This window comes from Oratosquilla oratoria, chromosome 12 (genome assembly GCF_046742065.1).
Source record: "Oratosquilla oratoria isolate Oo_2021 chromosome 12, ASM4674206v1, whole genome shotgun sequence".
Taxonomy (NCBI): Eukaryota; Metazoa; Arthropoda; class Malacostraca; order Stomatopoda; family Squillidae; genus Oratosquilla; species Oratosquilla oratoria.
This window is the reverse complement of record NC_134788.1, coordinates 55,305,280-55,317,221: the sequence shown is the minus strand read 5'-3', so window position 1 is coordinate 55,317,221 and position 11,942 is coordinate 55,305,280. Positions and strand designations below refer to the sequence as shown.

At 37.7% G+C, this 11,942-nt stretch overlaps 1 protein-coding gene across 2 annotated transcripts; it reads right to left on the bottom strand.

Moving 5' to 3' along the window:
• Nucleotides 1–1,294: 1,294 nt before the first annotated feature.
• On the bottom strand, nucleotides 1,295–10,418 carry LOC143031807 (uncharacterized). 2 transcript variants are annotated; one of them, XM_076196111.1, is made up of 2 exons: nucleotides 10,322–10,418; nucleotides 1,295–4,576 (listed from the first exon to the last, which is right to left on the bottom strand). In XM_076196111.1, the coding sequence occupies exon 2, from the start codon at nucleotides 4,335–4,337 to the stop codon at nucleotides 2,133–2,135; it is 2,205 nt and encodes a 734-aa protein (XP_076052226.1). In that variant the 5' UTR covers nucleotides 4,338–4,576; nucleotides 10,322–10,418; the 3' UTR covers nucleotides 1,295–2,132. The 2 variants fall into 2 exon arrangements, with proteins under 2 accessions (XP_076052226.1, XP_076052227.1); XM_076196112.1 differs by lacking the exon at nucleotides 10,322–10,418 and adding an exon at nucleotides 6,530–6,575.
• Nucleotides 10,419–11,942: the final 1,524 nt, after the last annotated feature.

Below are 11,942 nucleotides of genomic sequence, written 5' to 3'. Positions count from 1 at the left end.
CTGACCTATTTATACTATCTCACTACAATGTAAACACAGTTACCAGATCAACTTCAGCATGAACAACTTTCCAACCGGTGTACCTTTTGGGCCCTTTCTTCCTATAAGGGGGTTTAGCAGAGTCAAAGTATACACCCACATTTCACCTAGCCCACATACTTTCAATAGTCTCACATTCGCCTAGTTGTGTCCCCCCCTAATGTGTGTTCCTATGACCTACCAAGTCAGGCTGGAGGGGGCTTCAGCCCCAGGTCTTCCTTACTTAGGGGGTGAAGCCCGTCTATGCTAGCAAGGTCGCCAGTGAGGGCCCAGACAAAATGGTTCCTGGAGCTAGGCTGCCCACGTTGGCCAACAGTGATACCCACCTTATGAGGTTGTCATGTACTGGATGGTTGGGTGTTTAGGCTGGGATGAGTTGTGGGATTAAGTCTTTGCTCTTTAGTGAGCAAACTCTCAAATCATGAGGAACCACTTTTCAAAACAAGTGGCTACCATGGGGACAAGTTACCCTGTTAGTGACAGTCAGTGCTCATTCCCCTCATAGTCTCAGTAGGTGGTTGCCCTTGGCTCCTGGAGCCAATTAAATCACAAAACATCTCTATGGATACACTTGAAAAATCCTCTGGAGCCAAGTCTCACTGTCTGTACTAAAGGCAAGGAACGTTTCTCCAAAATTCATCTACTTTGGCTAGTCACAGAACTGTTAATTTTGAAGAACAAGTATCACCATTTGTGTACAAGTTTATATAATTCTGGATTTCATTTATTGTGCACAGAAAATTTGAATTCATTAAACTAATTAAAAATTTCTGTAGTATCAACCAGAAAATCATACTGTGAAATAGAGGAGATATCAAACACTGACCATTCTTGTACCTTATCCTCAGGGAACCTGTCTTGTAAATGGGTGTAGACGTTTTCATTATTTAATCCAGCTATGCACTAACAGCTAGCACTTTGTTTTTGCTTCATACCATTTGCTTCCTTTGAATTCGACATGTTCTGTCTTACTTTCAATTAAAGTCAAGTAGAGAGTCAGGATGGGCCTTTCCAATACCTACCTTTTCCCTTATAATCTTTAACTTCTAATCTTTGCTTTGGCTTTGCTTCAGTGCTGTGCTTATCTTTGTATTTCTACTCATCCAAAGCCCTTTTTTGTAACTAATTTTGTTCATGTTGTTTTTCTTGATTATTAGGTCTCAGTAGGAAACTACTGATTCTTTTTCTTTTCCAAATAGAATTTGATACATAAAAAAATAAGGATTGTGTCAAGAATTCAGAGTCATCAGGCCATTAGAAGTATTTAATATGAGGGGCAAAACTGTTTACATGCTTTTTGACTTATTTCACTTGACTGCACAAGTGCTCATGATGAACATCAACCACAGTACAATCTCACAACTACATGTGAAATAATGAAATTGTATACTTACATTTCAAGTCATTGACAGATTCTCAAAATCACATCTTTCTTTTACTTTGAATTTCTCATTATGAAATTAATTCAATTTAAAACATTTCAGTTTCATCTTGAACACCTTGCATGTGCACATTTTTCCTTTGTGCACTAGTTGTAAAATGTGTGTGCACACACAGGTGCACAGCTCTGAGGGAACACTGTCCACTGCACAGATCACACTGGAATGGATTCTCACCAATGTTAGTCACCACGTGCCAATTGAGAGACCACTTATGTGAGAATGCTAAATTGTACAGGTCACACTAGAAAGACTACTCTCCTGTGTGGCTCATCACCTAATATTTGAGGTGATTCTTTTGTAAGAAAGCTACATCCCATAGGTCATGCTGGATGGGTCCTTATATGTTTTGTGATATCTTTGGTGAGAGAGCAGAATCACACAAGTCACACTGGAAAGGCTTCTCTCCTATGCAGGTCCTAGAATGTTATGTGAGATAACTCTTGTTAAGAAGGCAAAATGGCACTGGTCACACTAGAAAGGCTTCTATCCTGTGTGGGTCCTCATATACTTTGTGAAATCACCTTATTTTGAACAAGCAGAACTCCACATGTCAAACTGGAAAGGCTTCTCTCCTCTGTTGTTCTTTATATGCTTTGTGAGATTACCCTTTCATGAGAAAGCAGAATTGTACAGGTCACATTGGAAAGGCTTCTATCCTGTGTGAGTCCACATATGCTGTATGAGATTACACTTAGTCGAGAAAGCAGAATCACAAAGGTCACAATGGAAAGGCTTTTCTCCTGTGTGGGTCATCATATGCTGTGTGAGATGACACTTATTTGTGAAAGCTTTATCGCATAGGCCACACTGGAAAGGCTTCTCTCCTGTGTGGGTCCTAATATGCTTTGTGAGATCACCCTTTTTTGAAAAAGCAGAATTGCACATGTCACACTGGAAAGGCTTCTCTCCTGTGTGGGTCCTCATATGCTTTATGAGATTACTCTTTAGTGAGAAAGCAAAACTGCATAGGTCACATTGGAAAGGCTTCTCTCCTGTGTGGGTCCTCATATGCTGTGTGAGACTACACTTAGTCGAGAAAGCAGAATCACAAAGGTCACAATGGAAAGGCTTTTCTCCTGTGTGGGTCATCATATGCTGTGTAAGATGACACTTATTTGTGAAAGCTTTATCGCATAGGCCACACTGGAAAGGCTTCTCTCCTGTGTGGTTCCTCATATGCTTTGTGAGATCACCCTTTTTGGAAAAAGCAGAATTGCTCATGTCACACTGGAAACGTTTCTCTCCTGTGTGGGTCCTCATATGCTTTATGAGATTACTCTTTAGTGAGAAAGCAAAATTGCATAGGTCACATTGGAAAGGCTTCTCTCCTGTGTGGGTCCTCACATGCTGTGTGAGATTACACTTAGTCGAGAAAGCAGAATCACAAAGGTCACACTGGAAAGGCTTTTCTCCTGTGTGGGTCATCATATGCTGTGTGAGATTATACTTATTTGTGAAAGCTTTATCGCATAGGCCACACTGGAAAGGCTTCTCTCCTGTGTGGGTCCTCATATGCTTTGTGAGATCACCCTTTTTTGAAAAAGCAGAATTGCACATGTCACACTGGAAAGGCTTTTCTCCTGTGTGGGTCCTCATATGCTTTATGAGATTACTCTTTAGTGAGAAAGCAAAACTGCATAGGTCACATTGGAAAGGCTTCTCTCCTGTGTGGGTCCTCATATGCTGTGTGAGATTACACTTGGTCGAGAAAGTAGAATCACAAAGGTCACACTGGAAAGGTTTTTTTCCTGTGTGGGTCATCATATGCTTTATGAGATTACTCTTTAGTGAGAAAGCAAAACTGCATAGGTCACATTGGAAAGGCTTCTCTCCTGTGTGGGTCCTCATATGCTGTGTGAGATTACACTTAGTCGAGAAAGCAGAATCACAAAGGTCACACTGGAAAGGCTTTTCTCCTGTGTGGGTCATCATATGCTGTGTGAGATGACACTTATTTGTGAAAGCTTTATTGCATAGGCCACACTGGAAAGGCTTCTCTCCTGTGTGGGTCCTCATATGCTTTGTGAGATCACCCTTTTTTGAAAAAGCAGAATTGCACATGTCACACTGGAAACGCTTCTCTCCTGTGTGGGTTCTCATATGCTTTATGAGATTACTCTTTAGTGAGAAAGCAAAACTGCATAGGTCACATTGGAAAGGCTTCTCTCCTGAGTGGGTCCTCGTATGCTGTGTGAGATTACACTTAGTCGAGAAAGCAAAATCACAAAGGTCACACTGGAAAGGCTTTTCTCCTGTGTGGGTCATCATATGCTGTGTGAGATGACTCTTATTTGTGAAAGCTTTATCGCATAGGCCACACTGGAAAGGCTTCTCTCCTGTGTGGGTCCTCATATGCTTTGTGAGATCACCCTTTTGTGAGAAAGCAGAATCACACATGTCACACTGGAAAGGCTTTTCTCCTGTGTGGGTCCTCATATGTTTTGTGAGATGATTCTTCACTGAGAAAGCAGAATCGCACAAGGCACATTGGAAAGGCTTCTCTCCTGTGTGGGTCCTCATATGCTCTGTGAGATAACTCTTATGTGAGAAAGCTTTATCGCACAGGCCACATTGGAAAGGCTTCTCTCCTGTGTGGGTCCTCATATGTGCTCTGACATTACTCTTTCGTGAGAAAGCAGAATTGCACAGGGCACACTGGAAAGGCTTCTCTCCTGTGTGGGTCCTCATATGTTTTGTGAGATAACCCTTTCGTGAGAAAGCGGAATTGCACAGGCCACACTGGAATGGCTTCTCTCCAGTGTGGGTCATTATATGTAAACTGAGGTTATTCTTTTGTGAGAAAGCTCCATTACACGGGTCACATTTAAAAGGCTTCTTTCCTGTGTGGGTCCTCATATGCGATGTGAGAACATCCTTTTGTGAAAAAGCAGAATTGCACACTGGAAAGGTTTCTCTCCTGTTTGGGTCCTCGTGTGTTTTGTGAGAAAGCAGAATCACATGGTTCACACTGGAGAGACTTCTCTGTAGTGTGGGTCATCACACAATATCTAAGATGACTCATGATATAGTTGTGCTGCAGATGTCACACTGGATCCTTATTATCTTCCAAAGAAATGGTGACAGGTACTCTCATCCTGGAAAAAATGTAATTGTATGATTGACATCTATTTCTTTGAAAATCTGTAATATACTGTAATAGGATAGTGGATGTTTTGTAAACAAACCATTTCATATTCAAGTCCTTTTGTACCTAAATAGATCCTTGTGTTTGCCACCACCTAACATAAAATAAATAGTAACACTTACAGAGATGGTGCTATGATATAATGCATTCTACTTTTTCATTAGAAATGTGCTGAAAATCATCCAAAGTCTACACCTCACCACGACCAGAATGACTCAAATTTTGTTCTAGACTTTTCCTCATATCACAAGATTTGGAATTGGGAATGGCCTAGCTGGCAACAGTAGTCATATTTTGATATAAGTACATAACATTCCACATTACTTAATCTATACATGCATGATATATGCAAACTCCACACCCCAAAATCCAAATCTCTTCCTACACAGATAAGATGATTACATGCACAGACCATAACACAGACAGCCAAAGGAATACAACAGCCAAAGAAATACAACAGCTATACTTCTCACCAACTAGATAGCAGAACACAAATACATACCACACCTCATTATCATCAACACCCTCATACCACACACGCAAACACCCAAAATTCTTGGAGTAATATTCAATACCTTCATGTCATTCAAGCAACACATCATAAACATAAACAAAATGCACACCTAGACTCAACAAGCTTAAATCACTCATAAGTACAACATTAAGACAAAACAAAGAAAAGACCACTACACTATATAAACAATATGTATACTCAGTGATGAATTATGTAAGCTCACATGTGTCCCTAATCTCATCAAGGCACAACCCAACACCCTACAGACTATGCAGAACAAAATTCTAAACAGAATTACAGGCTACACAAATACATCACCTACAGACCATCTACACCATGAAACAAAAGTCCTCAAAGTCAAGTATCACCTCGATATGAGAGGGACACAAACACTTGTCACGGCCTCCACAAACACAGCCCGCCCATAACACTGCATGGCAGGTCACCCAGACATGACAAGAAACATCAAGACAGTACACTGATACATATCCATCCCCCTGAATCTTCTTTCCATTGAAAGGACAGAGGCTACCTGCCCAGACTGTTGTGTGGCACCTTGTAGACCTACTAGAAGACTGGATGACCACATTGCAGTTAACTATCCAGGATGCAGCATTTCACCCCATACTACAACACATCATAGAAGATTGCATTGTACACAATCACACATGCCAGTAACACAATAAACACCAAAGGATTTGTGGGAAAACCCTGTTCCAGCTGTGGCAATCCTCAGGGAGAAGGGAGTGCTTGACTAGTGTAGGCAACAACAACTGGGTATCACAAAGTATACAAGTTGTACAAGGAAAAATGACATGCCTACTCAGGAAAAAGATACATCCCCTAAAGCACTTGCTGAAGAGGCTCATACAGAGAAGCTGTAAATGCCCTGCTTTGCTGTGCAGTACATTACATCATCACCTCCATCAACTACTTTGCTGTACTGCACAAATAAATTATCAATATTTGTATAAATCAAGTTACATAACTTCACTGGTAAATACCCACACTGAGTTTATGGTTTTTATTTCTTATTCCATTGTGTGTTCCATAAACATAGAATGTTTCCACTTACTATGCTGTACCTTTATTTCCTTATCTGTACTTGATATATATATATATATACATATATATATATATATATATATATATATATATATATATATATATATATATATATATATAAATATATATATATGTATATATACATAATATATGTTTTTCTTTGTGGAAATCAATAACAGAAAAAGTTGCTAAAAGCAATACACTAATGAATGGAGCTGTGATGAATGTTTGAGATGCCATCCTTGTTTTGATAGATGAGGAAGTAAAGAAAAAGTAAAATATGACAACATGGGCTAACCTAACATGCATTTGGTAATGCAGTACCTGCAATGCTAGAAGTCATCAGGATCATCATCGTTAGGGATGCTGACAGCGGGGTTTGGCATCCAATTGGAGTGTAGGGTGTAGAGGAGCTAGAAAAGTATGAAGCTCAGCTCCATAGAACTGTTTCAAAAATATGATGTCACTTGGAGTGAGAGAACACCCAATGTAGTCATTGCTATCATCAAACCGACATTGATAGGACTGGACAAATGACAATATGACATCTTAAACCTGTTGTCACAGCACCACTTGGTATTGTATTTGCTCTTAGCAAAAACTTTTGTTATTCATCTCCATCAAGAAAAACATATATTACTTTCATGTATTATAACTTACAAAAATTATCTTTAAATTTCTGTTGCTATATTGTTTAGATATGCACTTCTAAAAATAAATGGGTAAAAATGTTCATATATATTGTGGAGTGAATATCTGGATTTTACTTGCAAGAATAAATAGTGCACACTGATTTCAGAGTGAACTTCATGAATTCTTTACCTCTGGACAGAGGCAGACAAGATGGAGCCCCATCCCTTAATAAGAATGTAAGAACAATGTAAGCAAACAGGATAATACTTATTGCATATGAAAGACAGTTTTATTAGAAACAAAATACTTTTTAATTTCTTTTAAATAGCTTGAAAAATAAGGGAGATACAATTTTTTTTTTTTAACTATTTTCAATCCCGAATTTTTGGGTAGACTTTACCATAACAAAAGATTAGAATTAAGGGTGGTAATTTGTAAAAATTTTGGTAAAGAAATACACAAACTCTAAACCACCGGTCCAATTTGATCAAAATTTGATAAACTTGGGCTTAATGGGTCAACAAATTACATGAACATGTCAAAAACGATGTGGAACATCTCCATCATACCAAATTTGCCTTTTCATGGCAACTATTAAGTTGTCAATTTAGAGATGATCATCAGTACAATCCAAATCCCTGGCCCAATTGACATGCAACTTGGCATGTGAAGGTTTTATGGGTCAACAAATCATCTGAGCATGTCAAAAACAATGCAGGATCTTCCTTTTATACTATTCTTACTAACACCTTTCATGTTGCCATGGCAACTATTGTCAATCTAGAGATAATTATCTATAAAATCCAAACCCCTGGCCCAACTGATATGCAACTTGGCATATAAAGGTTTTATGGGTCAACAAATCACCTAAGTATATAAAAAAACAATGTAGGACCTTCCTTTTATACTATTCTTACTAACACCTATCATGTTGCCATGGCAATTATTGTCAATTTAGAGGTAATTATCCATAAAATCCAAACCCCTGGCCCAATTGACATGGAACTTGGCATATGAAGGTTTCATGGGTCAACAAATCATCTGAGCATGTCAAAAATAATGCAGGACCTTCCTTTTATACTATTCTTACTAACACCTATCATGTTGCCATGGCAACTATTGTCAATTTAGAGATAGTCATCAATAAAATCCAAACCCCTGGCCCAATTGACATGCAACTTGGCATGTGAAGGTTTTATGGGTCAACAAATCAACTGAGCATGTCAAAAACAATGTAGGACCTTCCTTTTATACTATTCTTACTAACACCTTTCATGTTGCCATGGCAACTACTGTTAGTTTAGAGATAATCATCCATAAAATCCAAACCCCAGGCCTATTTGACATGCAACTTGGCATGTGAAGGTTTTATGGGTCAACAAATCACCTGAGCATGTCAAAAACAATGCAGGACCTTCCTTTTATACTATTCTTACTAACACCTATCATGTTGCCATGGCAACTATTGTCAATTTAGAGATAGTCATCAATAAAATCCAAACCCCTGGCCCAATTGACATGCAACTTGGCATGTGAAGGTTTTATGGGTCAACAAATCACCTTAGCATGTCAAAAATTATGTAGGACCTTCCTTTTGTACTATTCTTACTAACACCTACCATGTAACATGTTCCATCAATGTAATGTAAGAGTACTGTAATGTATGCACAGCCAAAAGAACTCTACCATCACATTAAAAAGTGCATATATAGGTGCCTTAGCCCTTACCCTTAGATTGTCTATCAGAACACTAACCAGTCAGTACTGCAACTATCCTAATACCCAACTTAAATTTACGTTGAAATCGGTGAATTATTTTTTACACCAATTTACTGAAATAGAAAAATTAATAAAGTCTTTTTTACTCTCAAAGGAGTTATTTTGTTTAATCATGTTATCTATAATCATGACAATTTGATTAAAGTCTTATTTCTATAGCACATATCTGTTATCATGAAACCAAGAGGAAAATTTAAGTCTAGCCTTTAGACTTCTACTAGTCTTGAGACTTCTCATGGTCATGGACATGGTCCATGACATAGAATACCTACCATATTATTGATAGTTATTTCATATACTTGCTATCATAGCTATAGCCGGCTATGTAATGGGTAAAACATAGCCTGTCCATCTTAAAATTCATACCATAACAGTGCAAGTATTATTTGTGAATAACACCCTCTATGACTATTATGCGTAGTGTCTCCAACATGTCATGCGTTACCAAACACTACTAAGTATCGGAGAACATGTTTGCCTACATGTTGACGAGAGAAAATAGGTTAAAAAATATGAGTATTTCATTTAAATATTCATATAAAGTGTCTTATCTTTAAATTTCTACTTGAAGAAATAATTTGCAATGGCTAATAGCCAAATCTGCGTTTAAATCGCTTTTTTTTTTTTTAAGAAGTGGGCATACACTTGCAGAACAGCAATACAATCTGATAATTCTGTGCATGCACTGAATGCTGCAAGCAAAAAGATGGCAGTGTAAACATTACACCTGCAATGGTGGTGCCGACCATGAGTTTGCACATACCTACATGTCCTCTTAGGATCAGCTGTGCCAATTTCCAATGATCTCAAATTGCCCATTTTCGAGAGAGAAAAAGTATAAAAAACATTAACATATTTCTATGTAGATGCCTTACCTTTAGATTTTTACTCGAAAAACTAATTTGCCAAGATTAATGACCAACTTTGCATCTAAATCAGTGAAAAAAAATTGTTTTTAAAGAATGTGGCATACACTTGCTGAGCAACAAGACAATTTGAGTATCATGCACATGCGCTGAACGCACCAAGCATTGAAACTAAGCCAAACAAATTCCAACGGGCCACAAAAGAGGGCGATGTATAAAGTACATCCGCAATGGTGGCGCTGCACCCGAATTCGTGTGTACGTACATGTCTCCATTTATATTTTGAATTGCTCAAAATACTCAGAATGATAAGAGATAGCCAATGATATAGGTAAGAATTGTGGCTGTGAGGCCAGTGAAATTCCTTACAATATATATACATTTTTGCCAGTTTCAAATTTCTAAGAATTTATACAAAAATTACTATTAATTTACAATACTTACATATGGGGTTCAAAATACACAATGATAAGAATTAAATTATAGTGATAAGAATTGCTGCTGTGAGACCCTGACTTGCCCTGACCTAACCTATATCCTTGATTATACAAAGATTTTTGCTCATTTGTTTTCCAAATAGCTACTGACATTACCATTAGTTTGCTGTCTTACATCTGGTGTAGAAAACACTCATAATGATAAGAGCTGTCCGATTACATAGGTAATTGCACCTGCGAGACTGACAAACATCTTGATAAATACCCACAACCCCCTGGCCCTGCCCAAGACATAATAATGCTAAATAAACTGCCAAACGGGAATTCAAGTGTAGCAAATGCCAGATGCGACCACACTACGCATGCTCTAAGCTACCTTACTATGAAATCATTGCACTTACGAATTCAAGAAAGCACACTTGTTTGGGCTGTATAAAACAGCAACGAAAACAAGTTCTTCGAACAGTTGAAAGATGTTCAACGCAATTCTTGACGGGCTATGACGTCATATATAAACAAACTTTACATTACGGTGATGTAAGTTTCTAATATATATATATATATATATATATATTATATACATATATATATAAATATATATATATACATATATGTATATATATATACATATATATATGTGTGTATATATATATATATACACACACATATATATACATATATATATATATATATATATATATATATATATATATATATATATATATATATATATATATACTTTTTATCCCACAGTCGGAAAAAGAAGACGCTAATGTCGAATGTTCTGTATATTTCGATCACTAACTGTGACCCTCTTCAGCAGAATGAATACATAGTGGAAGGCATATGCTTATATACAAAGATGTGAGGTGGGAGAAGGAACAAGTTCAGGTAACGTGACCGATGCTCCGCAAGTCGCCTGGAGTTTTATGACCTTGGAGTATATGAGGTAGCACTTGGCTGACTGCTGAGGTGGTAATGCAGTCAAGTGACCACTGACCATTTGATATATTGAAATTAGGGAGATATTTAATCAGGGAAGACTCTATTATTTTCCTTTTGAAGCTACATGTTGATTTATAAATTATTTCAGCAGCATCCCAATATATATATATATATATGGTCACATATATCCCATATATGTAAGGTTGAAATATAGTACTTTGCATAAAAAGGCGTCACTTATATAACGTACGTGAGTGTGCGATACTTAAAACGCATAGAGAGAGGTTAGGATACAATTAGGTATTAGTATCTTGCCTTGCATAACACTTCCCGCCCGCCCAGAGCAGAACGTTTCGGCTGACTTGGCCAATCAGGGTCAATCTCCATAGACACTAATCCTAAGGGCCAATCAGATGTGATTTTTGTAGAAGGAACCAGGTGGCTTAGGGCGTGTCAGACAGTCAGTTTAGGATTCTAAGTGCCATCTAGAGGACGTATCCACCTCGGGCAGGATTGTCGACTGATGTATATCCTCTGAACTCCCCCTGTTTTATTCGTAACTCAGCTAGAAATTTATTCATGTGTTATATGACGTTTATGACAGTGACATGGGAAGCCTAGACAGTGAATATATTGGTAATTCTCTTTCGCCCCCCTTAGAAGCGTTTATTCGAATGGGAATCTTCTGTTTAAAGTTCGTTACTCAATTGTATGTCCTTGATTGTAATCACTCGTGTAACCATATTAACTTTAATGAATAATGTTAAATGTTATCTGTGCGTTTCATTTTTTTCTTGATTTTTCATGATACCTCAAAAATCAAGTGGCGGCCATTTAATTTTCTGTAAGATATCCCAAATCATTTCAACAATCTTAGAATTCTTACTATATGTTACGAGTTAGAGGTGAGCGAGATTCCTACATATAATTTGGCAACCTTGCCAGGATTTTAACGGTAAAGTGAAAAAATTACTAACGAGGATTTTAGTATTAGATAGGATCAATAGTGAGAGAAAATGAAGTTGGCAAGCGCAGAGGAGGTATGAGAGTTTGTACATAAACCACCCACTAAGAAGG